Here is a 27,817-nt window from a genome sequence, read left to right as displayed (position 1 = left end):
TGGCATGTGTTTACAGACAACAGTCCAATGAATATCATGTGAACAACTCGTTGTGCTAACACTGACCTCTCATGGTGATTCCAAGAACTTTTCAAACCACCCTCATATGTTCCCCATTTTACACACACCTCAACTGGTCTGCAGTTACCCAATTTTAATCCCACAGCAAGTGTCTGGGACTATTTGAAACAGTGGGTGAAACACAATAAACAACATCCCTGGAACTTGCTAGCTCTAAGGGATCTAATCATCAAGTGGTTATATCATATCTGAAGAAACCTGCAAACTTCTGCCCTCGCAGCATTGAGATAATTTATTAGTTTCTCCTTGCTTGATTGATGCTGATTCTGCCACTGTATTTCAGGTAATGAAAAACCACTACAGTTTCTAATTATAACATTATTACGACCACACAACCAGTTTTGGCCTTTATATTAGGCTGTTATCAAGTGCGTTATGAAACTGCCAAATATTAATACATAATATAATGGTTTGTTCGTGTGTGTGTGTGTGTGTGTGTGTGTGTGTGTGTGTGTGTGTGTGTGTGTGTGTGTGTGTGGAAAAAATTAAAATTGCAGGAGCTGAAGGACAAAGCTTATATGTGTACAGTACAAATACAGAAAGAATGCTATGCTGTAGAGAAGCAACACCAAAACATAAAAACAGTGGACATAAAACATATCTAAAAAGATTTTCACACCCAATGACATCATGAGAAAAATGGGCATGTTGTAGACATTAAAAACTGTACAACCAGCTACCTTAAATCTGTTAACATGGTTTAGCTCAAAAATAGTTATTTAACGTTTTTCAGATAAAATGCTAATAGTAAATAATAAAACAGCAAAAAGGCAAGTAGATTTAAAAAAGTGTTGCATCCAATGAGAAAAATGGGTGTGTCATAATTATAAAAACTGTACAGTCCAATATATTAAAATTATTATTATGCTTAAGCCTAAAAGAGTTACATTATGATGTGTTTCGGATATAGAATTACGTGGTTTTCAAGGAAAATGCTGAAAGTAATTATTTGGAATTAATAAAAGTAGTTGCAATGAACGAGACATACGAGTCAAGCATACAGGTATGATCTCTAACAAGTAAAATTTGAACCAAAGGGAGCTGTTGAGGGTTCTTGCATAGCCTGTACGTCTCATCGAGTGCTTAAGAGAAGTATGTTCAAACAACTAGCTACAGCTACAAATTTGTAGAACATCTTTAAAGGAAGTTGTCAGTAACTGGGAGCAGATATCCAAGAAATCAGCTCTCTTTAATGTGCATTGCTCATTAAGTGTCTTTTCCTTGACGAGATAGAAATAGCACTCAACAGAAAAAATGCCAAGGAAATAATACTTAACAAGCAACGCATATTAACGAGAACCAATTTCTTGGATATCTGACCGCCTTGCAACATCCTTTAAAGACATTCTGTAAGTTTGCAGCTCTAGCTAGTTGTTTATAAACGCACTTTTCTTAAGCATTCGATGGTGTGCCCGAGCTATGCCACAGCCCTGTTTGTTCAAATTTTGCTCAACTGACGCCTCATCCACTGCAACTATTTTTATTAATTTCAAATAATTAATTTCAGAATTTTATTTGAAGATCATAGAATTATAATTCTGAGACACTTCAGATTCTAGCTTTCAAGCTTAAGAGCATTAACCGTTTTAATGTATGGTGAATTGTACACTATAATGACAAAATCCCCATATTTATTGTGACGTCATTGGGTGTGAAACTTTTTAAAAATCTACTTTACTCATTTCACCTGAAAAATGTGCACTGTAATTTTGAAACACATTAGATAACACAGTTTAGCTTAAAAAGAGTTAACAGTTTTAAGGTATCAGAAATCATTAGGCATGAAAAGTTTTTAATATACATTTGACTTCCACCGTTTTTGCTCAGTGGTAAAGTGCTGGACTACAAATCCAAAGATCTCGGGTTAGATGTCCAGTCAATGGTAGGATTTTCATCCGTCACTTAATATTACTTTCCACCTCTGTCAGTGTTTGTCGATGCGAAAAACGCCGAGTCACACCGTCGATCGGAACCCGTGTTAAACTGTAGGTCCACCAATAACCAGCTGGGTAAGTCAGTTAAATTGTCTGAGAAAGGCAATGGTGGACCACCTCCAACAGGACCATGTCTAGTAAACCCCTATGGTGTTTAAAACAATCTTTGGACTGATGACTGCTTAACTGTCAGATGTATTCAAAAATTCAATGTGCTAAAACAACAATATGGGATTTGTGGGTCCGTCTTGATGCAAAACGCTTTTGTTATTTATTTATTCCTCCAAAATTAGCTTCAGCAATAAATATCCCCATCATCAGTGGGATCCCGACAACATTCAGAACAAGACTGAAATATACAAACTCACATTTAACTCCTGTCAGGCCCAGTACACAGGACAAACAAGCAGAAATTTCCAAACAAGGTACACGGAACACATGAGAGCTCTAAAGAGTGACAGCACACATTCCACTTTTGTAGACTACCTACTGAACAAAAATCACAACTCCACTCATATAAAAGAGATCTGCACATCCTGAAACACAGCAACAGTTTACACTGAAAACTAACAATAGAAGAAAATTATTACATACAAAAGGCTATAGCAGAGGGAAAAAAAAATGTATCATGCTCAGAGACATAAGTAACTCAGAACTCCCACTATAATTTTCCTAATCTTCTTACAATATGTGATACATTTCTCGCAACACATCCAACCAGCAAGATGGCTTAACATTTTAGATCTCTAACGAGGTGCAAAAGTTGTGTTTCTCTGTGTTTAAAGGTACCCGCAAGCCATCCAATGAATGTGTGTGCATGAAACACTATGTAACAACCTAGTACACCAAAACTGTATCCACAACACACTGCAATTCCAAATGTGTAACAATGAGATACCTAAGTTCACATTTTTGTATTTTTTTACTAACAGCCACTCATACAGTTGCAGATGGCACAATGTATACCGAGGAAAAGCAGCAACAAAGGAACAGAAAATGCACTGGAAACAGCAGCAGAACTGGAATATCATCCTGTGACATATAGTAAATAAGGTATTGTCAAACTACTCACAGACAATATTTGGAACAAAATAATACACATATAACAATGTTTTATAAGTATGCTATTTCTGCACGTTTCAGAATCAAAAAACCCATTGACGATGGAGATATTTGTTGCTGAAACTTGTTTGGGGGAATAAATAAATAAAGTGTTTTGCTTCAAGGTGGATCCACACTACCATTTTGTTGTTTTTCTATGCAAACATGGACCAATGGAAGAGTTTCAAGATAAAACCATTATATAATGCATTGCTTTTTGCACAAGACATAAGCAAAATTTGAATAAAATTACGTAAAAGCATGCTCTTTACTATTCTCTGTGCAATACTCAGCTTGGTAAAATTAAGTAAATCATTGTGCTGACAGTTTTGTGTTGTTGTTACTTTGGTCGTCCACATTTTGACATTTTAATAATTATGACATTACTTCAAAAATTTATTGATGCATTCTTTTTACTGAGCTCTGCAAACATTAACATTATTTTATTTTCATATTATTGATCGACCACGGTCATATGCCATTTTCAAGTACCAAGTGTGTTCAGAACAACATGTTTCACTTCTTTCTCTCAAGCTGATGAGGGATGTGCACGTAAAAACTTTGTTTATTTAATATTTAGACAGAGAACTTCCCACTCTGTGTGCTGTTGTTTGATGTATGTGCAGATATTGTGAAAAAAGAGTGGTCACAAAACATCGTCAAGGAGTGACGGTGATTGAGTATCTCTACTTGCGATGGCAGGGTCACTTATAGTTTGGCGTCACGAATCGACGATGTCTCGGAAGGCACAGAGCAAGAGATGCAGCCGATAATGACAACATCTGGGAACACAGCTCAAGCAAGCTTAACAAGAATGTTATTCTGTTCCCAGATTTTGTATGGAAATGATAATATGTAACGACTGATGCGAGTTACGAATTGAAGAGAGATTTGTCGATCCACAGTTGTAAATGTTCTTATAGAGTCGACACAAAATGCAGAAGAGTTACTGAAAGACATTTACATCATTCAGTAGCTTGCACAGTTTAGAACTCTCTTACAAGCCTCAACTTTCTGCAGAAGGTGAAGTAGTCACATGGCAAGATTTTGTGGCACTAGAACAAGAAACTAAGGTAAAAATTATCACAAATAGCATCAGGGTGACAGATCATTAGGAAGTTAATACTTCATTTTGGCTTAGTTCAGCTACAGAACTACCTGTTACCCTCCACAAGATACATTTGTTAGCATTTTGATCATGAAACACCTGCAATGCCAAATATTGCCAATTTAGTGGAATATACATCACTAGCTACAGAGTTAACAGTTGTTTGTAGGTACTGTTGGCATAAGTTCTTTGTAACATCACAATCAGTAAACTTCAAGTATTTACCGCCAGTGATACTTTATACAATCGGAGAGCCAACAAACATCCGTAAGTGCTGGAAAATAGCCAAACGCCAATACTGTATGATAGTACGAACTGAAAATAAAAATTAGTAGTTGCAGGCATCGTGGGGCTATTCAAAAAATTTATAGCAACTGTGTACACAAGCTAATAGAAAATTTTTGAGATGTAATGACATACCCAATGATCATCAGTCATCAACTCAATGGTCCATTGCAACAGACATACAGAGGATAGACAAAATAATGCGAACACCTGTACTTACTTGAGAATGATTTATTAATAAGGGGCTGAACCCCAATTTGCCCATAATATAGCTGTAATTCTTTTTGGAATACTGGCATATGATGATTGTATAGTCTCCGGTTGAATGTTATGCCATTCTTCGGTCAGAAACTCTTCTAACTCCTGTAGTGATGAAGAGCCTGTGCTCCAGTACCGCCACAAGGATTTGATAATTTTCAAGTCTGGGGACTGTGCTGGCCACAAAGATGCTGCAGTTCAATTGCATGCTCCTCATACCATAATTGTACTGTCCTGGCTGTGTGAATGGGTACATTATTATCCAGAAATATGCCACATTTGTTGGGGAACAACATCTAAATCATGGGGTGCTTCTTATCACCTGAAATGTTCGCATAATCATTGGCTGTAACAAGGCCTTTGAGAGTAATGATGGGACCAACAGAATACCATGATACGGCTGCCCACACCATCACACATCCACCTTCATGCTTAGTCACTGAAATCAAGCAATCAGGAGTTTAGGCTTCCTTTAGCATTCTCCAGACACAAACCTAGCTCGATGTTGGAAATAATGGAAACGCTGACTCGTCAGATCACATGACGTGTTTCCACTGATCGTCTGTCCAGGATTTATGCTCCTGACATCATGTTTTACGATTCTTTGCATCAGTTGTCATTGCTAATGTTTTCGGTATAGCAGCTCGTCCACAAATATTCACTTTACGGAGTTTTCGGCAGACAGTGTCGATAGATACGAGGTCTCGAAGATGGCTATTGAGCTCTGCGGTCACTTTAGTTGCCGTAGTTGTGTGTTCTTTTGACACAATTTGTGTTAGCATATGACGATCTCTATTATTTAGTTTTGATTTGCACCCACTATTAGATTTACACGATGATTTCTTTATATGTTTTGTAGAGGCTGTCATGACTGTTGAAACAATTGCTCCTGAAACATTCAATAAGTTGGCTGTCTTGGTAACTGATGCTCCAGCTAACTGAGCCCCCATAATCTGCCCTCTTTGGAACTCTGTTAGGTCTTTCATTGCATGTTGACCTCGGCCTCTGAATGTAAAAATGAAGTGTGCAATAATCAAACAACCTGCACTGATGCCTATTCCATAATGAATACACACAGTCCAGCACGACACGTGCCTTACCTGCGTTGCTGACCATAAAACACAACCATTCCATTACTACTACTGTTCACATTATTTTGTCTATCCCCTGTATATACCCACATATATAAATAAATTGGCTAGATCAATCCACTCAATAAGTGGTGGTAGGAGAACATACCTATAAGGGTATTAAAGCTTGCAAAATTTCAGAGCTAGTGTGTCCTCCTTTTGGCAGAAGAGGTGAAGGGGCAGGAAGAGGGAAAAAGAGGACTGGTTAGGTTTAGAAAAAGGGTAGAGTTTGAAAATATCACCCAGAACCCTGGATCAGGAAGGCTTGCCAGACAGTATCAGAAGGAAAGACTTATTGTTAGAGGCTGCACTGGAAGAGATTTGAAAACCCAAGAGGTGGAATATAGGGTAATAAGTAAGGCACACATTACTGACAAAACACTGCGCAAGAGTTAATAAAAGTGGAAAGCTAAGAGTATTATACATGATGTACAGGTGAGATGACCCGTCTATATTCCTCCTAGCCCCCACCTCACCTGCCACATATGATGCACATGGCTTTCAGCTCTTATTAACTCTTCTGTGATGTGTCAGCAGTCTCTGTATTGCGTGTCTTCTACTTGTAAGTTCTCATATTTTCAAATCTTGTCCAGTGTAGCCATCGACAATCGGCCTTTCACTCTCGTTCTGTCCACTAAGTCTCCCCTGACTCGGAGTTCTGGACGGCTTTTCTGTAACTCTCCCCATTTCCTAAGCCTCACCGGTCCTGTTCCTTCATCCCCCTTCCATCCCCTTTCACCCTCCTGCCAGGAGGAAGAGCCACTGGCTCCAAAAGCTTGCAAACTGTAATACTCTCTACATAGGATGTATCATAATTAATTGCGTAAACGCATACAGTTTAAAGTACACGATACTAGAAGCAAAAAAGTCTCAGTAAACATCGGGTGAAAAATGCATACCTTAAGAGCTTCGAGCAATTTTTCCATCATTGATACTGTGAATCAAATCTCTTCTACCGCACGTTCTTCACTTTCCATATTTTGGGAAAAGGTAGTATGGACCTTAAGAGCTTTGAGCACTTGTTCATCTTTGCTACTCTGAAACACAACTCTTCTAATGATCAAGTGCTCGTAACTTTTAAGGTATGTGTTTCATAGCACATGTTTGCTGGACATTTTTTTCTTATTTTGGTCCATACTACCACTTCCCAAATTATGGAAAGAAAAGAACTTGCAGTAGAAAAGATTTGTTTCACAGTATCGAAGATGAAAAATTGCTCATAGCTCTGAAGGTATGCATTTTCGACCCTATGTTTACCGAGACTTTTTTGCTTCTAGTATCGTGTACTTTCAACTGTATGCGTTTACGCTATTAATTATGACACTCCTTGTATGTCTGTTCTCCTGCCACAGCTTTGTGAGTAGATTTCTTTATCTATCCAGCTACTTACATTTTCAAAAACTGATTATTTTCCCAAATTTATAAAGAAAAATAAATCAGTATCAGCAGAGATTACATTCAACACATGTCATTGCACTTCTTTCTATTATAAAAAATTGGTCTAAAATATTCACCATTACACATTCATGAGTAAATTATGTTAATTATTTTTTAAAAAATTACAAAAGTACTGTGAAGAGCAAGACAGCCTACCCTGTGGAGCAGAGAAGCCACCTTGCTAGAGAATAATGGGGTCCAAGCTTCTGTATAACACTGACCATCACCAGTGTTATGACGAGCTGCGTGCCGAAGAGTGCCTGTCGAACAATGTCCACAAAACTTTATTAGCCAACAGTGCAGGATACAAATTACAGCAAATTAAATTAAAATAAAGATGGTATACATTGGCATTACTTCCTAAACGACATAACAGTGTCGAGAGAAGCCACGTCGCTGCGTGTGTTACCGTATATATGGCTAATTTATCATTATATGAAACCAAAACAAGGGAAAATTCAAGATGGAATAACAACACAGAAAGGATAGATTGCTACTCACCACAGAGGAGGCATACAGTTGTAGACAAGCATCATGAAAAAGAAGGCAAGAAATACTCAGTTTTCAGAATAACAAGGAGACCACACAGCACTCGGATTTTTTATATTTGTGGTGCATGAAATTCAGGACTCAATTATGAGTATCTCAGAGCAATTCAATACAATGCTCAATGTTTATCGAGAAAATAGACTATGAAGTTTTCTGAGCATCTTTCATTTGTTAATATAAGCATAATTTTTCCAATAGGCTGTGGGACTATGTACTATAGGGCTCGCCTGTCACACGAATAGCACAGTTGCTTGTGCATTACAAGGCCGTTTGTGACAATACTTTGTCCAACATTGTCAAATGCGATCAAACATGGCTCATCACTTCAAAATGGATTCAAAATGGCAATCCGTACACTGGAGCACACCACTTGTCGTCCAGAGAAATCCCCACCCTCAGCCAGTAAAGGCATGACGACGGTCTTCTGGGACTACAGTGAACTACTAATAAAAAATGACAACTGGAATACCAACATGCAAAACAAAAACAATACAAAATTAAGCCACCAACATAATAAAAAAGATCTATATAACTTGAGGATAATCTTATAGAGAAAGAAGAGGAAGTAAGTGAAGATGAGATGGGGGGACATGATATTGTAAGACGTATCTAACAGAGCACTGAAAGACTTAAGTGGAAGCAAGGTCTGTGGTGTACACTGCATTCCCCCAAAATTACTGCCATACTTGCAAGAGCCAGCCATGACAGAAGATCTTACTTTACTTTCCGAGTCCAGCCAGGAATATCTCAAATCTCTTCCTCCAAAACTTTAATGGACTTGTCATTGCACAAAAATGCCTCTTCCGCTGTGCAAACAAGCTCCATCTGTCGACACATGAGCAAATGTTCAATCATCTATGTTTCTCTATATGCACACTTGTCAGCTTCAGAATATCCCCAATTAACGATGTTACTTAGCATTTTGCCAATCCCGTTCTCAATCTATTCAGTGCTCTCCATGGACTATACTGTAGTTGCTGCCCTTGGGCGATTTCTTCTTTGAGGAGCAGGTTTGTATTTCACAGTGTGTCCAACCATAAAAATAGGCGGCAGGTCTCACGTTGGCCTGCTAGTGGTACTGTCCATTGGATAAATCTCTTCCTCAACTTAAGACAAGTTGAAACTGTTTGGTGGCTACACAGTGCGCACCGTGAGTCTATTTGCTACTCTTCCCTCCCCCTCCCCTCCCCCCCCCCATTTCATGGGCTACTGTGCGTCTGGTACTTGGTGGTGTTAAGACTGCAAATGGGTAAATTTTGTGTACAGGTTTAGGTGCATCCAGTGGCAATCCTGACAGTCTCATTTAAAGTGAAGTCTACTTGTTTGGAGTGGCAAGACACCTCCTGTGTGTGCTGCGTATTCTCTGTCTGCAAAACAGAGTCCCATTGCTGATGAACGAAGAACTTCAGGTTGTGCTGCCCATGTTGAACTGATCAGTTTATGTGTAACGTTGTTCCTGGCACATATTTTTCCTTTTAGATTGGTGCAGTGTTTTTCAAATGGCAGTGTATGGTCTATGGTGACTCCTTAATATTGTGGTTTGGTGAAGTGTTACAGTTTAACCCAGCAATGAACAGTTTAGGATGACTCCCTAGACTTTTCATTTGGTGCAGTGTTGTAGTTTAACCCCTCTCTATTCTATTTCCGACTGTCTTGAGGCTTCTCTAGTATGCTGGCAGAATGCACATACTAGTGTTTTTCTGGATTAGGTCACAGATGTTTTTCTTCATACTAGTTTACTAAGTTGCAAAGCCTCTGCCGCTTTACTTCCAATCTCTTCGAATGTTCTTCCTTGAGCAGTGATGGCAGTGCTGTCAGCATATAAAAATCTCTGTATTTCAGGATGGCGTGACTGGTCATTTGCATACATATTGTACAGAATAGGCAAAAGAACACTTCACCGAGGTAATCCGTTCTTTTGTTTTCTCCATCTGTTTTTTTTTCCTTGGACGGTTATGTAGAATCTTCTATTCTGCAACATGTCTCTTAATATGTCAGTCAGTCAAATGTCCTTTGTTAATTCATAGACTTTCATGAAGAGTCATTGGTGGTTTACTGTATCACACACAGCAGAAAAGTTAACAAAGGCAGTAGCAATTATCAGTTTACTTTCAAAACCGTCTTTACTGTGCCGAGTCAGGTATAGTATTTGACAACAACCCGCTTTCCGTTTTCTGGCTTCAGCTTGTTCAGGGATAAGTTCTATATTAATTTTGGTTGCTACTCTTGACATGGTATGTAAGATATAGGAAATAGGCAATATAGCCTATGACTTGAAACATAATGTAATAATCCCAATTTCAAAAAAGGAATATGTACAAATACTACCAAAACATCAGTTTAATGCTGGCTTAGTTTGTCAAGTGGATAATGGAACACAACTGAATACAGGGTCTGGAATTGAGGCAGGGGGAGCAGCAGCATCTTCACAGTCCTGCAGTTATCTGTGAGTGTTTTAAGTGTGTGTGCAGCAGTGAACAGTAGAACTATGTTTTGTATTGCAAGTAACCTCAGCGTGTGTGGCAATGAAGAACAAAATGTTCGTATTGACAAATTACCTGAAACAAACTAAAAGTAGAAGCGATTTCTGAAGATTAGGTAACAACGAAGAAATACTGAAATCAACTGGAGAAACAAAGAAGTTATAGGACAAATTGACTAAACGAGTGGATCGATTGTTTGGACATATTCTGAAACATCAAGGAATTATCAATTTAGTAATGAAGGAGAGACCAGAAGAACAACAACATCATACAGAACAACCCAAGTCTGACAACATTAATCAGAATCAAATGAAAGTAGGGTGCAGTAATTATGCACAGAATAGACTAGTGTGGATAGCTGTATGAAACCTGCATAAGGACTGGAGACCACAACAATAAGATTCATAGAAAATGTTATTGTATTGGCTTAACATATATTGGATGCACATTCTTTGTACATACTGCAATTTGGCATAAGAAAGAATCAACTGCTCAACTAAGTCCCCTATCCTTATTGTGACTACCACTGCAGGTAATCCGAAACTCAAATAAGACGCTGCCATCAATAATGTACGACATGACATGAACGTCACTTTGACAACATTCTATATACTGCTTACTATAATGTTTTAAAAGACGAAACGCGTGACCGCTTTTAATGGAAGTAGCTTATAGTCTTTCCTTTTATTATAACTACAGTCTAAGAAGCTAGGTCTCATTTCTCTCGAAACGTTTCATTCAAACCAAGAACTCAGACAATCAAATTATGTCGAAGAACATAATGCTTGAGAATTATGTCATCTATTTCAAGCGAATACATTTTGTATTACATTCTCCTAACCCCCTTGGGTCAGTTTGTTTTAAATATCGTCATTTTAGAGTTCACTATGAGGACTGAATAAATGCTCGGATCTAGTAGTAATCTACCGGAAGATTTACAATTGCGGACAAAACATGACAACAAAATATTCGACATTAATGGAAAAGACTATTAAAACAAAAAGCCTACAACAGATATTATACAGGAAATAATTTATTTTAGAATAACGTTGCTGCATCTCACAAGAAAATAAAGCACCAATCTTAAATGTCTCGAAAAACAGCAGATAGGGTGTAATAAACTCTAGGAAGTGAGCAATTTACATGTGTTAATGGCTTACCATTTCGCTATTTACAGCGTGCAGACAACACGGTCTCTTGTTTGTTTGCTTTTTATAGCTTAAGTGTTGCTACATTTGGGGTTTGAATATCGTCGTCGCATATAGCGACAGTCGACAAGTACGCGTCGATATTTCCCTACACCCAACTTTTATTTTTATTTAACAACTGACTTTTATAAACTTATAGTTGTGATATTACACAATAAGTTACGAAATAAATCTGCTGTTTTCCAAGTTCCTTTACTTTACTATTTGCTGCCGTAATGTTTTTGAGTATCCATTTAAGTATAATTTACATTTGATAAAATGATAAGGGAAGTACAACTACAAGTTTTTATACATTCGATTTGTCTGAAATTAGTAATGTAAACATTTTTGTTATGTTGTTCAGCAAAGATATTATCGCCATAAAATTTGCGGCAAAGTGAAATCTGCGGAAGCTGCAAAGTACTGCGTCAAAACGCGTAAGTCCGATGCAGTGCGGCAGATGGCGTCGTGAGAGGTGGTTGTTGTTGGTTGTGTTTTGTGCCTTACGATTGTTTGTAGTACTTTAGATGTAAATATGTGCCTCGCAGACTTCTAAAACAGTCTTACTGTCGTCGAAATTTCATTTGCTCTTTTTTCTTTTTTTGTTGCAGTCTACTGTTAGGTGTTACGTGACAGTTTTCACTGTGAAAAGAAAGCTACAGGATGGCTAGTGTTACATATCATTTTAGAGATTGTTTCAGGGTAATAAATAAAGAAGCTCTGCATTGGTTTCCTGGCCACATGGGAAGAGGGCTGAAGCAAATGCAACAGAAGTTGAAATCAGTAGACTGTGTCATTGAAGTACATGATGCTAGAATACCATTATCAGGACGTAACCCAGATTTCAAACATACGGTTTGCGGTCTGAAACCACATATATTGGTGCTGAACAAGAAAGACTTGACAGATATGAGTTACAGCTCTAAAGTGTTAGCTCGACTGAAGCAGGAAGGTACACCAGACGTGCTGTTCACAAACTGTAAAGACGCGAAGTGCAACGGCGTGAAGAAGATAATTCCAAGAGCATGTGAACTCATTTCGAGCTCAAACAGATACAATCGGTCAGAGACTAGTGAATACAGTATCATGATTGTCGGCGTTCCAAATGTTGGAAAGTCGTCACTTATAAACACGTTGCGTAACAGATTTCTTGGCAAGTCTAGTGCAGCTGCAGTAGGTGCAAAGGCGGGAATCACGAAGAGTGTTCAGAACATTATTAAAGTCAGCGAAGAACCAAAAGTGTATCTTATTGACACGCCTGGCATACTTACTCCATCTATTAGAGATGTGGAAGCAGGCCTTCGCCTTTCACTATGTGCAAGCCTGCAGGATCACCTGGTGGGGGAAGAAATTATCGCGGACTATCTTCTCTTCTGGTTGAACAAACACCGACGCTTTAATTATGTAGAGCTCATGGGTCTCCAAGAACCTTCAGACAACATAGGCACTGTGTTAACTCAGTGCGCCCTGAAGTTGGGTAAAACTTTAAAGGTAAGGAATTATGATGGACAGTACATATACAAGCCAGATATGACATCTGCCGCAGCATTTTTTTTAAAGGCTTTTAGGAAGGGTGATCTGGGAACAATAATGTTGGACGAAGATCTTGTACTGGGCACTGTATCGTGATAAATGTCTTCCTGCGTATACCTAGTAAATTTAAAAGTTAGATGAGTAATCTGATTGCCCAGTTACAATTGATCCACATCCATACTCTGCAAACCACTGTGAAGTGCATGGCACATTTCTTTCGAAACACGTGACTCTCTCGAACTATAGAAGTGGCTAATCTCAAAAGGCCTATGATACGATGCACATCAGTCATACGGGCTATTTAAATTGAAGTGTGTTACAAAAGACAGTTGTTTTTTCTTTACTCATTCTCACTCAGCAATTTATATGTACAGAAGACTGAAGCATGCATACAGTACGAAAACACTTTTGGTCATGCCAAATGTGTAACTTAAAGACTGAACACTAAAATTAAGATTTTAGATTTTTCTGTCCTCTGTTGCTCCATAGCCAAGGGGCTCAAACTTACCTTTTTTCTGTGTTTTTGCCACATCAACAGACAGTTATTAACTTAATTTTTCTGTATGGATACTATTCCCTTTTGTATTCTGTTTTACTTAACTTTTTGGAAATATATCAGGTGTTTTTCGTTATTTGTATAACTGGTTAAGTGGTGGAAGTTTTTGGTACAATGTAATTTCACTTATAACTAAAAATATGAAAACTGAAGATATCTGTATGCAACTGCCTTTTGTTCAGAACTGGAACATAATAATTTAAATTCAGATACAAAACGGAGGATGTAAGTTTTCTACAGTGTTTAGCATAGTTCATTTCTGTTAAATGTGTGTGCCTTATGAATTGTTATGAATTGAAAACAGCAAGAGTGCACAGTATTAATGTACTGTGGTGTGCACTTATGAATGTCTAGTGCTTATTGGTTATAAAAAAGACGTGCCAGTATTTGTGAAACTTGTCCATTTCTATCAAATTATCCAGGCTTTTGCAGTGCCTAATTTTTAAACTGAACCAGACTCTTCACATAAACTGCATACTCCTCCTTACAGTAGGGCCTAATGGAAATTCCAGGATGGGAATGAAAAAAAAAGCAAATATGGGAAAGGTAACCGTACACATATGAACTGATAATGTGTACTGCATGTGCAACAGCATGAAGACTTAATTAGCTGTCATCACTTACATGTGACTGATTGTCATTTCCTGTTTTTTAAATGAAGTATGAACTGTTGTGTAGGTATTTTACTTGTGCAAGGTAGTGCTGTAGGAGAGTAAATAGCATTTTATCCATCCTCAGCCATGCTGTAGTGACATTTATTATTACCTGTTATAAGGTGCTTTTAAGCAAGTCAATCTAATTGTTGCTGTTATGTAAGAGCTTTCGTGTACATTCTCTATTTTAAAAGGTGTTAAAATATATCAGTTCTTTCAAATCCTCAATATGAAAGCTACAAACACTGTTTTTGTGTACCACAGAAATATAAAACAATATTGCTATAGTAAAATAGTATTCACTTCTAATATTGTTGCTACAGTGGAACATTTCCTCATATCTGAGTTTTATCACTAATGAATGAGTTTCTTTGGTATAATGATGGAGGGAGGAGTGTCATTAGTTGTGATTAATATGTTAGAAACAGAAATTTATTTTCTGGTTAGTTACATATTTAAGTAATTGAATTAAAGTAGTTGACTGCAACCAGCTTGGATTAACTGAAGTAATTGATACCACTTCAGTAATTCACAGCTAAACTGTCAGCTTTCAACCTAACCCAGACCTCAGGCCACATTACATACCAAAATTTCACAACAGTCTACATTTAAAAAAAAAAAAAACAAATACAGTCTCAAAAGAAATGCTGTGTGTACTCTGTTGTCTTTCTGTTACCACATGATATCACAATCCAGGTCATCGTTAAATTACAAGTCAAAGTTGACATCTGGTCTGGTAGGCTCGGTTGACATGACTTTTCAAGAAGAAACAGCAAATTGTATAATGTTACAGTTAACCTTGTTTTTTAATGTAAGTAATATAGCTGAAAAATGTTACACAAAACTTTAAATACTTTAATTAATCTTTAATTTATGGGTGCGAGCACGACCTTTCCAAATTATTTTCTGAGGAAAATTATTTTAGTGAATAATAGCGTTTCTAAACAAGCATAAAGTGTCATTTTCCTTTTATCAATATTGTGGCCATGTTAAAGTATAGGAATGCTGTGGAAGATCCTCTCTATTAATTTGTTACGGATTTTTGTTTTAATATACTGTGAAATTCTGGAATAGGGTTTAATGTATGTTAGGGAAACATGAATTTTTTTGTGTCACCTAGGGTACAGTAGTTGAAATTTATCTTCTGTCATCTTTTTGTAAATTTAGAGAGAGATTTTATAGAAAGCTGACACACTTCACCTTTATTTTTCTTATGTGCCTTAAAGTATGAAATATACAGAACCAAGTTCTCATTCCATTTATTCAACCAATTTCACATTCCATTCCATTGGTCACATCCTGAAGCAGAGACTGTGTGGATGTGGAATGAGTCAATTTATAATTTAACAGGCAGAAGTGGCCACAACAAGACAGCACTGTAAAGTACATTAACAACAAATTATGACTATTGTAAGTCCACTCACATTGGTAGTTCTCAGAATAACTTCTAGATCAAATTTATGAAAGACATCTGCTTTGTAAGAAGCCAGTTCTTCTCCACTTGCACTGTTCAGCAGCTGTTTTGATCTAATGCTTTATACTAAGTGTTTATGTAATTTTACACAGAACACTATAAAATGTGTATGCAGGCAAAGTCAAAATCTGTTTGATGTAAACTTGAGATAAGCAAAACACTTACTGAAATTCATAATAGACTACCAAAACTTTTAATCGGTTATTTCTGATGACCGATAGAGGTCAACCACAACTACTGATACCGTACCGTAATGACATCACACACCACTACATCAACCACAACCTCAAAGCAGATGGGTGGAACTGAACGCTTCCATTGACCCAAATATTCTTATGTACAGCATGAAACCACACACATAACAATAGTCAGTGTTGGTGTTGATGCCAAAGCTCTCCATATCTCATTTACAGGAGTCTTTGAACCTCAACACAGGGTGTACTACAGGTCTTTTGGCTGTAGAAATCTCTCCAAGCATCACCTCACGTGGTACTTTCTCAGGATCCGTACGGTAGATGTGCCCCAGCCAGCAGAGTTGACTCTGCTTCAAGATAGTTGAAATGCTGTTGCAGCTAGTTTTTAGGTAGTACTACTTCGTCGATCACTCGGTTCTTCCACATTATTCTGAGGATGGATCTCGGGCACCGCACGTGGAAAGCATTAAGACGAGGTTCTCATTTGGCATAAGCAGTCCATGTTTCCAATGCATACAAAATGATGCTGAGGATGCAAGTTTGATACACGAGAATTTTGGTGGTCAAAGAGAGTTTGTTGTTTTTCCAAACATGCGTAGAGAGCTTGCCAGAAGTTATCACAGCTGTTCCAATTTGAGCATCAATCTCCTTGTCAGCAGACATGTTTGATTTTAGAGTGGATTCAAGATAGCTGAACAACTTGCAGAGTAGTTCCATCTAATGTGATATTCGACAGTGTATTAGCACTCTGAACCATAATAACAGTCTTCCTGCTGTTTACATTCATCGAGAATAGATGGCATGCGTGACAAAATCTTGATACTAGCTCTTGGAGCTCTTCTGCAGGATCAACAGCATACAGGAGTTCATGAGCGATTACCTCACAGTGCTTTGTTTTACTCTACAGAAGACTTGATGTTGAAAGCCCTTCCATCTTTCCTAGTGTGCAGGTGTACTCCAACAATGCAATTCTCTTTGCCACTTGGAGCAGAACCAAGAAGAAGATTCCGAAAAGTGTGGGCTCCAACACACAGCGTTGTCTTATTCCGCAGTTCATATTGAATGGTTTAGATGTAATAGCATCGAAGATTACAGAGCATGCATATTGTCATGAAAAGATCTTATTAAGGACAACAAAGTTGATGGATATCCAATTTTTTCCAATATACTGCAGAGTCCCTCCCTACTGACGATGTCAAAGGCTTTGTTGTTTTATGATTTGAGCCGGTACGTCATCACAGCCTGTACTCTTGCCTACCCTTAGACTTTTAAATGCAAGTTTTAATTTGTCGAGAGTAGGGGGATCATAAAGTTCAGACTTAACAGGGTAAGTTGGGAAAGTATCCAAAGCTTCTGAAGAAATGTTGACTACTTCTGAGTATAGGTTAGCATACTGCTGCACCCATCTATGTAGCTTTTAGGCTTTATTGTCACCATTAATATGTTTCATTGCAGTGTACTTCATGCTTGTTGGTCGAATGGCCGTTTTGATGCCTTGATACACACCACAGTAATCTTCTTTGTCTCGCCAGATCTGAATAGATTTACAAAGGCTGGTCCAATACCTATTTGCACAGTGGTGAGAAACTCATTGCAGATCTGCTTTGCAGGCCTTGTAATCGGCTGTTGCTCATTAGTCTTCAGGATTATTCACAACCTGTACATGAGCATTGTTTGTCATCTATATATGGGTGCAACCGACTTTCACATTCAGCAAACCAGTCACTCTGAGTCCTACCCAGCTTCCCAGATGTTATAATAGCTGTTTGCATAATATTTTCTTTAGCTAGATGCCATATATTTTCGATGCTCTGTGCAGTTATCAATTGCTCAGGATTCAGTTTCATCTCGATATCTTCTCTGAACTTTTTATATAGCTTATCATGTTGGATAGTTTTGGTGTCAGTCTTCACTCTTTGACAAATGCTCTCAGCTGTGTGAGTCTTCTTTGGTGTGAACTGTGATTTGGTCATAACTAAAGAGTGATCAGTATCACAGTCAGCACTGTGCTATGTACGGGAGTTACGCACATGACGTAGGTCACGTCTTCTGGTTATGAAGAAGGCAAGTTGATGGCAGTGGCCTGAATGTGGGTGTTTCCATGTTACCTTGAGCATGGGTCTGTTCTGGAAGTAAGTATTAGTGATACATAGATAAAGAGAGGTGCAAAGCTCCAGCAGTTGCTGACCCCGCTCGTTCATATTTCCAGTTCCATGTGGGCCAATACAATCAGGCCAATTTGTTCCCTGTATTCCCAATCCTGGCATTGAAGTCTCCCAGTAACATTACTTTATCTGATCCACAAACATTCTCCAAGCATTTCTGCAAATCTTCATAAAACTCGTCTTTGACTTCAGGTGGTGCTTTGATAGTGGGAGCATATGCTGAGATTAATGAGACGGGACTAGATGCCGTCCTTAATCTCAAAGTTCATAAATAGATTTTGGTTGTTCGCAGCAGCTAAGAAGACTGTTTCGTACTGCAAAGCCAACTCCATGCTCACGTCTGTCTCCAATTTCTCTCCCTTTCCAGAAAAAGGTATAATTATCTTCACACAGGCTGCCTTCCCCTGAGAGGTGATTTTCCTGTAATGCAGCCACATCAGTGCGAAGATGCAGCAGTTCTCTGTCGATTATGGCTGTTTTTCTGATTACAGGGCCAGCTCTGTAGGAGTGTCATGTCGAGGTAACTTAGTTCTGTCGTTGCCGGTGGCAAAATGTGTTGTTGGATTGTTGGTTTTATTCATGCGAGCTCACTATACTCCTAAGAGTCTTCATATAAAGCTGATTCTTGAAACTTCATAAGTAGGCTCTCTCAGGACAGTTTACATCTGTCGTCATGAGTCTGTCATCTCATTCAGAATATCTGTGACTCTCTTCCATAGGTCAGACAAACCTGTGATGATTTGTGCTGCCTTCTCTGTGCATGTTCAGCATCCCCTGTTAGCCCTGTTTGGTACAGGTCCCACACACTTGAGCAGTATTCTAGAATGAGTTGACAAGAATATTTGTAAGAAATATTCTTTGTAGATTGATTGCATTTTCCCAGTATTCTACCAATAAACCAATTCTGCCACCTGCTTTATCTATGATCGAGCCTATGTTAGAATTCCATTTCATATTTGTACAAAGTGTTACACCCAGGTATTTGTATGACCTGGCCAGTTCCAACTGTGGCTCATGGATATTATAGTCGTAGGATGCTGCAAATTTTTTTGAACTGCACAATTTGGAAATTGCTACCTACAGCATCTCCTATATGACACCTATGATGTCACTACATACGCCTGCAACATAAAAATACATGTAATACAATAATGTCTCATTTGAAAAATAAAATGAAACTAATGGGACAACCACAGAAAATTGGGGCTTAGGACGGGACAAGATAAATGTATAAGTGTAAAAAAACACCACAAGATCCCAAAACATAAAAATGACAAAAAAAAACTGTAATTACAGCACTGTGCTGTACCAACAGAAACCACAGGAATCTGACACTTCCTTTGACCTGTATAGCTCAACTGCAGTTGTTGATACCAAAACACCAACACCTAAAGGTATGAAAATTGGAATTGTACATTTTCCTTACTGACCTCCCACCCCTCAAAACAAAAAGCCACCATCAAATAAAATGCAAAATAAGCTAAAATCAGTCACACCTTACAAACCAACAAAACCTGTAGCAAAAAAGGTCCTCTACAACATAATAATAAAAGAATTCCCACCACCCACAACGCACACTGCTAAAACCACAACCAATACCCACAACACACCCACTCCCTCCAACACACACACATACCCAACCCCTCGACCTGTACATCTTACCCACAGCTCTTAAAACACACAAAAAATGCAATAATCCCCAGGGATGCTCTTCTGCCAACAGTACTCATCTAAACGAGATTTAAGGTTAGAAGAGCACCTCTTCCCCCTCCCTATAACTGATTTAACTGCCCTCCCAAAACACCTCTACTGCCTTAGTGCACGCCCCAGTTTCATAATTTTTAAACTCAGGACTATGGTTGACAACTAAATGATCATAACCCATCTTCCCCAAACACCCAATAATGAAAGAGCATTTGATAGAACAGCACTCCCCGTCCTCAATATATTCTTGTATCAACTCCACCAATACCATCTTAGTATGGCCCTCTAAAAGCCTGAGAACACAGTCAGCATAACCCCCACCCACCTCCCAAAACAGCAGCCCCCCACACCTACATACCAATCCGAGAACTACCCCATATGTACTTCCTCTTCTCAAACAGTGACTCATCAATCTCGACTACAACCCCCAGCCCACCCAACTTACCCCTCTACTTAACATACTCAGAACATACTTCCCTACAAAAAGAAAATCAATCTAACGCTGGTTCTCTCACTCACTCCAGTCTCATGCTCACTAAAACTAATCGAGGACCTATAACAAAAATAATACGTCGACAAAGCAGTCTCTCTTGAGGCCAGCCTAGATTTATCGAACCAGATACCACATCTAATGGAGCGGCAGATGTTATCTTGCCGACACCACCACACATATGTGTCCCTGGTTCAAGATGCCAGAACTCTTGTCAGCCTTACATTCTCGCCACAAATGCTCCATCTAACAACCTCTGTGATAAGCCCAAACAACTGAAGGAACCTAATCACGGACAACATGTCCCCACCCATCTCAGCCCGACCCTAATAAAAATGCCAAACACATTAAAAAAACGCACACATTAATAATTCACTGAAAACATTTCCACGATATGTCCCCAACTGCTGATCCTCCAGGCGACGCTATACAGTCAACACCAAAGTCAAATGAACCCAATACAACACGTTACACTCAGCACATACACATACACCATCAAACACAACCACCATGACATCAACAAACACTACCAACTCAAAACCTCTGCGCCATAGTGATGCCCACACCACAACATGCTTACGTCACAGGTCAAAGCGGACGGGTGGAATCTGATGACCTGAGTGAACATAGCACTTCAGTTCACTATAATGAAGGAAATTTGCTGCTCTGCTTTTATTGGTTATGATTCATGTATTCTTCAATACACAAAAACTTTTGCTTATTAACATTTTTGAGGTTTTTTCTAATATGTGAAATTATGAAATTATTTTTAATTTTTGGCTGGAACAGTTTAGTCTTGTGTGTATTTCTCTTTGAAATCGTATCCTCCTTGTTTCGTTACAATGGATGTGATTGTGTTATACTGAGAATTCCTGGTGTGTCTTCAGAAGAGACGCACTTTCACAAATATAGACTGATGATATGATCATTGTTTAAAATTCTTTGAAAATATACTTACGTGATTTTCTGTATGGCCCCTGTGATTATTCTTATTTCTTTCTTTTGAAGTCTAATGAATGTTTATCCAGATCGATTTCTTCCAAAACACTATGCCATTTCTCAATATGCTATGCATGAGTGCAAAGTAGGTACATAGTACTACAGGAATTTTTAAGCATTCCTGTTGTTGTTGTTGTTGTTGTTGTGGTCTTCAGTCCTGAGACTGGTTTGATGCAGCTCTCCATGCTACTCTATCCTGTGCAAGCTTTTTCATCTCCCAGTACCTACTGCAACCTACATCCTTCTGAATCTGCTTAGTGTATTCATCTCTTGGTCTCCCTCTACGATTTTTACCCTCCACGCTGCCCTCCAATACTAAATTGGTGATCCCTTGATGCCTCAGAACATGTCCTACCAACCGATCCCTTCTTCTGGACAAGTTGTGCCACAAACTTCTCTTCTCCCCAATCCTATTCAATACTTCCTCATTAGTTATGTGATCTACCCATCTAATCTTCAGCATTCTTCTGTAGCACCACATTTCGAAAGCTTCTATTCTCTTCTTGTCCAAACTATTTATCGTCCATGTTTCACTTCCATACATGGCTACACTCCATACGAATACTTTCAGAAATGACTTCCTGACACTTAAATCAATACTCGATGTTAACAAATTTCTCTTCTTCAGAAACGCTTTCCTTGCCATTGCCAGCCTACATTTTATATCCTCTCTACTTCGACCATCATCAGTTATTTTGCTCCCCAAATAGCAAAACTCCTTTACTACTTTAAGTGCCTCATTTCCTAATCTAATTCCCTCAGCATCACCCGACTTAATTAGACTACATTCCATTATCCTTGTTTTGCTTTTGTTGATGTTCATCTTATATCCTCCTTTCAAGACACTGTCCATTCCATTCAACTGCTCTTCCAAGTCCTTTGCTGTCTCTGACATAATTACAATGTCATCGGCGAACCTCAAAGTTTTTATTTCTTCTCCATGAATTTTAATACCTACTCCGAATTTTTCTTTTGTTTCCTTTACTGCTTGCTCAATATACAGATTGAACAACTTCGGGGAGAGGCTACAACCCTGTCTTACTCCCTTCCCAACCACTGCTTCCCTTTCATGTCCCTCGACTCTTATAACTGCCATCTGGTTTCTGTACAAATTGTAAATAGCCTTTCGCTCCCTGTATTTTACCCCTGCCACCTTTAGAATTTGAAAGAGAGTATTCCAGTCAACATTGTCAAAAGCTTTCTCTAAGTCTACAAATGCTAGAAACGTAGGTTTGCCTTTCCTTAATCTTTCTTCTAAGATAAGTCGTAAGGTCAGTATTGCCTCACGTGTTCCAGTGTTTCTACGGAATCCAAACTGATCCTAGAAAATAATAATATGCCCTACTGACTTAATATTTTGTTGAACAGTTTTGTTTTCCCAACCGCAAATGTTCATCCTGCCATAGTCTTGAAAACTTTGTATTTGATGTTTACTCTCTCTCACACTGCAAAGTTCTACTGTTAGCTCAGTTCCTAGTTTGTTCGTTATGTGGCTGAAGTACAGCCAAAGGACATGTCTTTCTCAGCAATACTGTGGAGTTTTTATTTCTCTTTTAATTTGCTGTGCTGTTGTCAGCAGCCTGCACTGTTTTAACACACACAGTATTTCATTTAATGCCTTAAGAGTTTGTTTCCACTGTGATAATGTTTACTTCTGATGTCAAAAAGACAGCTGCCATATTTTACCTTCTTTCTTCAGCAAATCATTTCGTCAGCATGCTGTGAAGTTTACAGCTGCAGACATCTTCACTGTAAGATAACACACTTGTGGGTGATTGCTTCAGCATCTATCAGCAACATTAATGTAACATCATATGGACTTTCACACACGGTTAAAGACTTGCCTTCAGTTCCATGCAGCAGGCATCAGCAAGGTGGGGGTAATGAGTCTAGGCAATTTGCACAACTCCATGGACTGTTCTACACCAAAAGGAATGTGTAACAGGACTCGGTGGCAGACATCACAGTGACAGATGTGTGCGCGAGCGCATTGTCCTGATGAAAGAGCAGCCATTTTTGTCAACATCCCAACATGTTTCATTTTGATGGCTTCCCTCAGCTGCATCAGTTGAGTAGCATAATATGCTCCGTTCACTGTTTCACCTTTTTTTTAGGTATTAAGCCAGGATAACATCCGTCACATCCCCCCCCCCCCCCTCCAACAAAAAAAAGAAAGAGAGAGAAGACCAGTGTCTTGCCAGCTGACTTGACTAAATTCCTGGGGGTGGGTTAGGAGTAGTGTTTCGACTATTTCAATTGACTTTTGAATTCGTGTTGAAAGAGGTGAACCTATGCTTTATCCATTGTCACAGAGCGTTTGAAAAATACCTCAGGATCTGTCTCGAAAAGGATCAAGTTTTCATTGGACATTATGTGGTTCTGGCATTGGTTTACTGCTGCCAACATTCTTGGGACCCATTGACATGAAACGTTGTGTGTGTCAAGTACACTCTGATCATGTGTCCAGTGTGTTCCTGAGGTACCTGAATGCCCCCTCTCTTAGCAGTATAGCGTTCTGTCTGTGTTGCAGTAACTAGCCATTACCAGTCGTCCACTACGATGTGCATCTTGGACAGAGGTGTTGCTCTGCGTGAATTCCACCACCCACTATTTCACAGTGTAATAAGAATGGGAATCCTCCCCTAATGTTTCCATCGTGTCATTATGGATCTCTTGTGCACTTATGCCCTTTTTCAGCAGGTATTTGATGAGTGTATGCTTGCTACCTTTATCTGTGTCTCAAAACTTGTACACCTTGGGCACTTCAAACTCCGACAACTGGAAAAAAAAACGTACTGTTAATTTCTAAACTGACATTCGGCTCAGACAAGAGTTTTGTGGGTGGGCCGAGAACTTTTCAGTCACCCCTCGTACATCAGTTGAAGATTATGGCACTTACATAATTCAGTAAGATAGATCTTATTTGTCAGGTAATATTCCACTACCTTCTTGTATTTCCAAACATAGGAATTATACAGCCAGCCGGTTGCAAATAACTGTTTGGTACATCGACCTTGAGAAACCACATAATTACATTGCGAGAAAGCAGTGGTCAAAATTTAGACAAACTATGCTCAAGTCAAAAATAAGTAAAACATGTTCCAGCCTTGACACGTATGCCTAACTAGGAACAATTCTTGACCCCATTATGTGCTAGTCATCTGTTACACTCTTAATGTGGTACTTCACGGATGTTCACTATTTTGACATCCAGTAGGTTCACAATTTATCTAGGTTCCCAACATTTACCAGGATTTGATAATTTGTCATTTCATTAGCACTAATTAGTGTAAATGATTTAACTGCCCATCATAAGCATTTTACAGAAATCCTATAGCTTACAGGTTCAAAGTTCTAGCTTGATCAGAGAATGTTGTTACTGAGTGCAAATTCTGTGTCCTAAACCGATGAACATTGTGCTTGCTGTCTTTTGCACTTGACTTCATTTTGTTCAGAACATTACTTCATCTGTAAAATGTATTTTTTTTCCATTGTTACTGTGTTTCAGACCTATTATTGTAATTAAACCAAACCCAGAACACAAAATTGAGGAAGAAGAGCTGATTTTTCAAGGCACGTTATTCAGGACAGGCAGCATATGCAGGCACAGAGAAACTGGGCACGGCAAAAGAAATTGTGTTTACTGGCAACTGTTGAGGTTCTGTGGATATCGAGAACACGAGAAACATGTACACATTTGGTGATTTATTATAACATTTCACATTGGTACATTTTACTGCATATTAACACACACACAATCAATATGAATATAGGAACAAAGATGTAAAAAAAGTCAATATCATTAAATGGGTCTGATCAGCTCAACACCCCACTTCAAAACATTTAAATGATTTTCTTAAAAAATATCTAGGCCCATGCAGTTCAGAAAATCATAATGTTTTTCTTTTCTCAATCCTTTTGTCTTTATATCTGCAAGCATATCAGCATTTTGGCCATGCTGCAGAAGTTTCGTTGGGAAGCCTTACAAATCCTCGATAGAGTCCTGATCTCTCCCCATACAATTTCCATTTTTGGGAGCCCTAGAGTAAGACATTCGTGGCCACAGATTTGCTTCAGACAGAAGGGTACAATCGTGGTTCCGTACGCATCCACAAACATTTTTCCACGAAGGTATTGACCTGACCGTCTCTTCTCATAGTAGGATAAATGTATTAACTGTTATGCCAACTGCTATCATTTTCATTTGATTGCCCCTTAAGCTTTTGTGGCATAGGCTAATGTAAACTGAATCGGAGTTTGTACTGCTGCGAGACTACATCATTCCCGTATCAAGGTGAAGAAACCAAAATATTCTTATTTGTTTGTTTGTTATGTTGTACTTTACTTTACCGTTCATCACTGAACATTATTATTTCACTCACTTGTGAAATATTACCCTGCATGGCTGTAAAGAATGTCTTGAATCTACAGCCTTACTCTTTCTTACATTATCCATAACAACTGGGACAGGAACTCCTAATCCCATCCACTTTGATCTTATAGAAGCTGAATATCATCCACATGTTTTTGAATTTATGGTGAAAGTAGTGGTTTTTCTTAGGAGTGTGCTTAAGCTGCTGTTTGCACTTGGTACGTTTTCAATGATCAAATCTGCCAGTTACCTGCTATGAATCTTGCTGATGAATGGTCACCTTTAGAAATTGTTCTGGTGGTCCATTTACTCTGTCCTACCGCTGTGTACAAACCTGCTTTTCTTCTGGACTTCAAGCCTTGCCGATTGATACTAAAATGTTAGCTCACAATGACTACTTCAAGGTACTAAATAAACTTCAAACTCTCAGTTGCACTTCTCTGTATGAGGGGGTGCCCAAAAAAATGAATTACTTTTTAAAAGCTATATATTTTCAAATTGCTTACAAAAAACCCTACCCCTTCAAAATACTCTCCATTACAACTAATACATTTGTCCCACTGGTGCTTCCAATGTTTGAAACATTTTTTGTAGTTATCTTTAGAAATGGCTGACGGCTCCTTCTACCTCATAAACAAAAGGTTTGATTGACGGACTGACCTGGGGAACAAACTCTCAATGAACTACACCCTTGGTACCAGAAAAGCAGATCAGCATTGTTTTGATGTTTGATTTGACTTGACAACATTTTTTGGACAGGATGGTGATGACGTCTTCCATTGTCTTGACTGTTGCTCTGTTTCTGGGTCATAACCGTAACATATTGACTCAACAACAGTAGTGCCCTTTGACAGAAAATGTGGATCAGTTTCAAGCTGTTGTTCCAAAGCACAACAGGTTTCAACTCAATATTCCTTTCAATTGTCCTTCATAATCCAAGGAACAAACTTGGCAACAACCATTTATTCTCTTCACAGCTGCAAGTTGTTCACTTAAACTTTCCATCATAAAAAATGAAACAAGAACATGTTAAAGGGACATTAAACCCTAATGTTCCTCAATTAAATGACAACAAATGATGAAAATCGAAGGTTAGCAGAAATTCGTGCATCTGTAAAAAGATCTGAGCACGAAACTTACGACTACCACCGTCACAACTTAGCAAAAGATCTGGCAGAGAACCCAAGAAAATTCTGGTCATATGTAAAATCGCTAAGTGGGTCTAACGCTGCTATTCAGTTCCTCGTCCCGACTCATTTACACGAGAGATTTCCTTCCAGCATGAGTATAACGTATGAAGACATGCAGATCGAAGAGGTTGACAGTGTTAAATTTCTGGGATTACAAATCAATAATAATGTCAGTTGGGAAGGGCATACCACAGAATTGCTTAAGAGCCTAAAGAAGTCTGTATTTTCTGTGAGAATGATGTCAGATGTAGGAGATATAAATATAACATTAGGGTTTAATGTCCCTTTAACATTGAGGTCATTAGGGATTATGCTTATGCTCACAAGCTTTGACTGTTTCAAGGATGGGGAAGGAAATCAGCGTGCACTTTTGAAACAGTCCCAGCATTTGTCTGGAGTGAATTAGGGCAGGGTCGTGGGGTCAGCACAGCATTCTCCCAGTCGTTGTCAGTTTTTGTGACCTGAAGCAAATACTGTTCGGTCAAGTAGCTCCTCAGTTGGTATCACAAGGACGAATGCACCCCATACCATTCCTCCCACCGAGGGAAGAATCCCTGGCAGTACTGGGAAGGAAACACCGGTCCTCTGCTTGGCAGTCGATCGAGAGCTAAAGAATGTCTCTAAATTCTTTATGTAATATTGGTTCCTGAAAATTTGTTAGTAGGCTTTGTTGGGACAGTTGGTGTCTATGTTCCACACTCTGCCAATTCACATCTTTCAACAATTTGTGACATAATCAGAGGAGTCAAACAAATGAGGGGCCCAATGGAAAAGGGGCACATGCCACCAGAGTATGTTGTGTCAGAAAATACGAATTGAGAAATATGATTTTGTACAGTAATGTGAACTCTTGCTGTAATACCAATAGTTGTGACAGTAACTGGATGGTGTTTTGCAAATACTATTAAATATTAGGCCACTTTATTACAATTTA

General features: G+C 38.6%; 2 protein-coding genes across 4 annotated transcripts in view; one reads left to right on the top strand and one right to left on the bottom strand.

The window, feature by feature from the left end:
- Positions 1-11,664, bottom strand: part of LOC126428051 (transmembrane protein 161B) — a 100,463-nt gene extending 88,799 nt beyond the window's left edge. Inside the window, exons 1-2 of the mRNA XM_050089928.1 lie at positions 11,527-11,664; positions 7,491-7,594 (exon numbers count right to left, since the gene is read on the bottom strand). Of these exons, the coding sequence (XP_049945885.1) occupies positions 7,491-7,594; positions 11,527-11,529 (107 nt within the window). The 5' untranslated portion in view covers positions 11,530-11,664. The remainder of the gene's footprint in view (positions 1-7,490; positions 7,595-11,526) is intronic.
- Positions 11,665-12,010: 346 nt separating this feature from the next.
- On the top strand, positions 12,011-24,870 carry LOC126428186 (mitochondrial GTPase 1). 3 transcript variants are annotated; one of them, XM_050090101.1, is made up of 3 exons: positions 12,011-12,082; positions 12,165-13,044; positions 24,830-24,870. In XM_050090101.1, exons 2-3 carry the CDS (start codon positions 12,217-12,219, stop codon positions 24,845-24,847), a joined length of 846 nt encoding a protein of 281 aa, XP_049946058.1. In that variant the 5' UTR covers positions 12,011-12,082; positions 12,165-12,216; the 3' UTR covers positions 24,848-24,870. The 3 variants fall into 3 exon arrangements, with proteins under 3 accessions (XP_049946058.1, XP_049946056.1, XP_049946057.1); XM_050090099.1 differs by lacking the exon at positions 24,830-24,870 and having other exon boundaries at positions 12,165-14,488; XM_050090100.1 differs by lacking the exon at positions 24,830-24,870 and having other exon boundaries at positions 12,016-12,037; positions 12,165-14,488.
- The last annotated feature ends 2,947 nt before the right edge of the window (positions 24,871-27,817 follow it).

The sequence above is a fragment of the Schistocerca serialis genome, chromosome 12 (assembly GCF_023864345.2).
Source record: "Schistocerca serialis cubense isolate TAMUIC-IGC-003099 chromosome 12, iqSchSeri2.2, whole genome shotgun sequence".
In the NCBI taxonomy this organism is placed as follows: Eukaryota; Metazoa; Arthropoda; class Insecta; order Orthoptera; family Acrididae; genus Schistocerca; species Schistocerca serialis.
This window is presented reverse-complemented; position numbering and strand designations above follow the sequence as displayed.